This window comes from Hibiscus syriacus, unplaced genomic scaffold (assembly GCF_006381635.1).
Source record: "Hibiscus syriacus cultivar Baekdansim isolate YM2019G1 unplaced genomic scaffold, ASM638163v2 tig00009009_pilon, whole genome shotgun sequence".
Taxonomy (NCBI): domain Eukaryota; kingdom Viridiplantae; phylum Streptophyta; class Magnoliopsida; order Malvales; family Malvaceae; genus Hibiscus; species Hibiscus syriacus.
In genome coordinates, this window is record NW_024062181.1 from 1,591,601 (window position 1) to 1,595,175 (window position 3,575).

General features: G+C 37.0%; 1 protein-coding gene across 1 annotated transcript; it reads right to left on the bottom strand.

The window, feature by feature from the left end:
• Positions 1 to 289: 289 nt before the first annotated feature.
• LOC120202961 (receptor-like cytosolic serine/threonine-protein kinase RBK2) lies at positions 290 to 3,255 on the bottom strand. Its single transcript, XM_039203325.1, has 8 exons — positions 3,149 to 3,255; positions 2,700 to 3,053; positions 2,355 to 2,606; positions 2,108 to 2,262; positions 1,621 to 1,700; positions 1,408 to 1,540; positions 1,174 to 1,323; positions 290 to 662 (listed from the first exon to the last, which is right to left on the bottom strand). Exons 1-8 carry the CDS (start codon positions 3,249 to 3,251, stop codon positions 495 to 497), a joined length of 1,395 nt encoding a protein of 464 aa, XP_039059256.1. The 5' UTR covers positions 3,252 to 3,255; the 3' UTR covers positions 290 to 494.
• Positions 3,256 to 3,575: the final 320 nt, after the last annotated feature.

The following is a 3,575-nucleotide window of genomic DNA, read 5'->3' on the forward strand; positions in this document are numbered from 1 at the left end:
TTTCGTCTTGAAGTTCTTATAGCTATGATATTCTAGTCTTTCAAGCGAGTGCATTCCGGGGTACCCCTTCACCTGAGGTGAATATTGTTTTATGTTATTGCTGTGGTTATATGATTGTAGAAGAATAAACTCCGGACTGGTGCATTCAGGTCTTATTTGTGTGGTATGATCAGAAGCTAGATTCTGATGCCACGGTCCGAGTGCTATTGCATGGTCCTCGAATTTTTTCCGAAGATGAAATTTCATTGATAAGTAAAATTCAGTACATAATAAAAGAAATATGATACAAGTTTCACAAGAAATTCAGACAAAAAATCGAATCAGTTTTCGATTAACTACCGGCCAGTGCTTCCAAATGCCATGGAAAACAGCATACGACTGGCTTTTACGACCGTGGGACTTTCATCAAACCTTCATACTCAAGTAACTTTCAAGAATCTAAAGAAATACATATGGTTTCCACTAAACATTCGTACCCAAGTTACAAGTAGCTTTCAAGTACTTAAAGCAATTTCCCGAAGTCGATTCATGTTTAGACTTTTTGTCGAGTTGTATTCTTGTTCTTCGACGAGTTCGTTCGAGTATGTTCTCCTGATGGATAGACTTTGGGATTTTTTACTACAGTCGGCTACATATTTATTGTCCCTCAGCTGTCTCACGACCTGCAACGAAAACAAGGACATATATGAGCATGAGAAAGAGGCCAAAACATTGCTTTGATGCCAAACCAGTATTGAAATATTCAAACCAAATTAATTCAACCGACTGAATGTTCACTCCTAAAACCGAGCACTTCAATACCAGTTATAAACAATTCAGTCATACCAACTTCGAGAATAATCCGAAAACAAGAGCTCCAATACGAAAACATTATCGTCCTCAGTTATTCAATGAGAGTTTCATTCTTATACCATCTACTTACTGGTTCATTGTAAAGCATAAGCAAGACTCTGACGAGCAGATGGTACTCTTGAACATGAACAAACATGCAATTCAGAAGTCATAACGTTGAAAATATCAGCACGCCAGAAGTAAATGAATTGCAATGGACTTGGCGACATGAAAAGAATTAAATTAAAGTACAATTGATTTCTAAGCATATCCTGTTAATATTACCCTGGTTAATTAATTTCTGGAACAAATATTCGAGAACTTAAAAAATCTAACACAAACCTGCTTCATTTGAGGCCGAAGAAATGGAGCATGCTTGATGCACAAGGAAGCAGTCAAAACCATGCGATCCACTCCCTTTACGTCGTAATCATCGCCTAGGGAGGGATCAACGAGCTCTTTAATATCATTGTTATCTAGCAGAGGCTTTGCCTGGAAGAATCAAAAGGGTAACTAACGATTTCTATTACGATTATGATATGGTTAGAGTGATCAAATTCGTCTTGAGGAATGTACCCATACTACAATGTTTTGTTGTTGATCTAAAGCTCTCCGTCCTGTTATGAGCTCCAAAAGTAAAACTCCGAATGCATAGACATCGGTTTTCTCATCAACTATGCCGTGCATGAAGTATTCAGGAGCTAAGTAGCTGCATCTCCAGAAACAAATACATTAGCATTACCAAGTACATATTTATTAACTCAATACGGATACTTTACGCTTACAAACCCAAAGGTGCCTTCGAATTTCGTTAAGTTGTGGTGTGTCCACTGTCTCGGTAGCCACATTGAAAGGCCGAAATCGCATATCTGGATGACAAATCGGCTAACATAATCAAGAAATAGAACGAATAAAAGGAATGGTTATACAAGATTCATTATGAGCTTTATAAAATAACTGTCATAAACTTAGTTCTCATAGATAAATTGCTTTATCTTAACAAAGAAAAGCACAAAACTATGCCGCTGCAAACTTATAGGCAGGATATCGAGTCGGAATACTAGACTTTCATAACTAAAAACAGCGTGTAATATTTAAAACTCACACTGCATTACATAATGGAGTGAGAGTTTCATGATTTCTCTGTATCATGAAATATTATATATAGATGTGTTTTTGATTCTGTACACTCTGGATTCTTGCAAAACTTACACGGCCCTCGGTCATTTTAAACATCTCATTTGATGTACCCTTGGAATTTTGACTTGAAAAGTACCTGGGGCTCAAAATCTTCTGTAAGAAGAATATTTTCAGCCTTGATATCTCTATGAATAATCCGCCTGTCGCAAAGATCGTGAAGATATCTGAGGCCATCAGCTGTACCCAAAGCAATCTTGGATCTTTTACTCCAATCTAGTGTACCTTTTGGTCCTGAATAATGTCGAGAGCATAAAAAAGTTTTCATATAAATCGAAAGTGATAATGACTTGAGATAAACAACGCAGCATATTAGAAAAACACACCGTGAAGAACGGATGCCAAACTTCCCAATCGAGATAACCGAAAAACAAGGTGCATTCCTCCTTCAACGCCACACCCTATCAATGTAGCAGTGTTCGGATGGTTTACATGGGCTATAATGCCAAGCTCAGACAGGAAACTGGATGTCCTCTCATCATCTGTCCCATTTGTTGCTCGTTTTATCGCGACAAACTTTCCGTCTTTCAAACGGCCCTTGTAAACTACTGAGTAACCACCCCTTCCGATTATGTTCTCTACAAGAAAAGAAACTTATATTTGTCTATATCCACTGTCATTATATTTTACTGTTTTTGCAAGTATTCAAAGCATTGAAATTAATTGCATACCCGGGTTAAAGTTGTCTGTTGCAGCTCGGAGCTCGGGTAGGCTAAAATTCTGTAAAGAGGACTTGAACTTGTATATATCTCTCACCATAGGATTTTCTTTTGCGCTTCTAGCTATCTTTCTCGACCACTTTGATGAAGAAAGAATGGGGATCGAAGCTAAGCGCTTTTTCGATCTTTGTTTCCATAATTTGAAGAGCTTTTTCCAGTTAGCAAGTGCTCCAGAACCTACACGACTAGTTCGCGACTTCGAGCGGGAATCAGTAGTAGTTTTGTTGGATTCCAAGCCTTGGTAGCATGCTTTTGTAGCTCCTTTAGGAGAGGATCCATCTTGTTTCTCCTCCTCGACATTGACACCTCGCAATTGTTCAATGGAATAAGAAACAAAGAGTGGTAAAGAGCTCGGAATACCGAAACAGATGAACCATAAAAAGAGAGATAGAGATAACTACCTTGAGCTGATCCATGTGATGAATTCATAGTATCTTGTCTTGTATATCTTGTTTGAACAACCAAATCTTCGGAGTTCTTTTCCAGCCAGTCGACCGAACACATGGAATTCAGGCTGGCAGAAATCAAAGACAGTAACAAATTAACAATCCAAATAATGAATCAGAATCTGGATCTGTGCTTGGTTCATCATGTGTATAGGAAAACGAATGAAAATCATCATCACACCAATGAAAACCTGAAAACCAAAAGATTGAAGAAATACATACATACATACATACATACATACATATATATATATATATATATATAAACATTATTTCCATAAAAGAGAACAATAAATGATGAACATTGGAAACTTTACCAAGGAAAACAACCAAAAATGCATATTTATCATATATAATGTATATATATATATATATTAATATA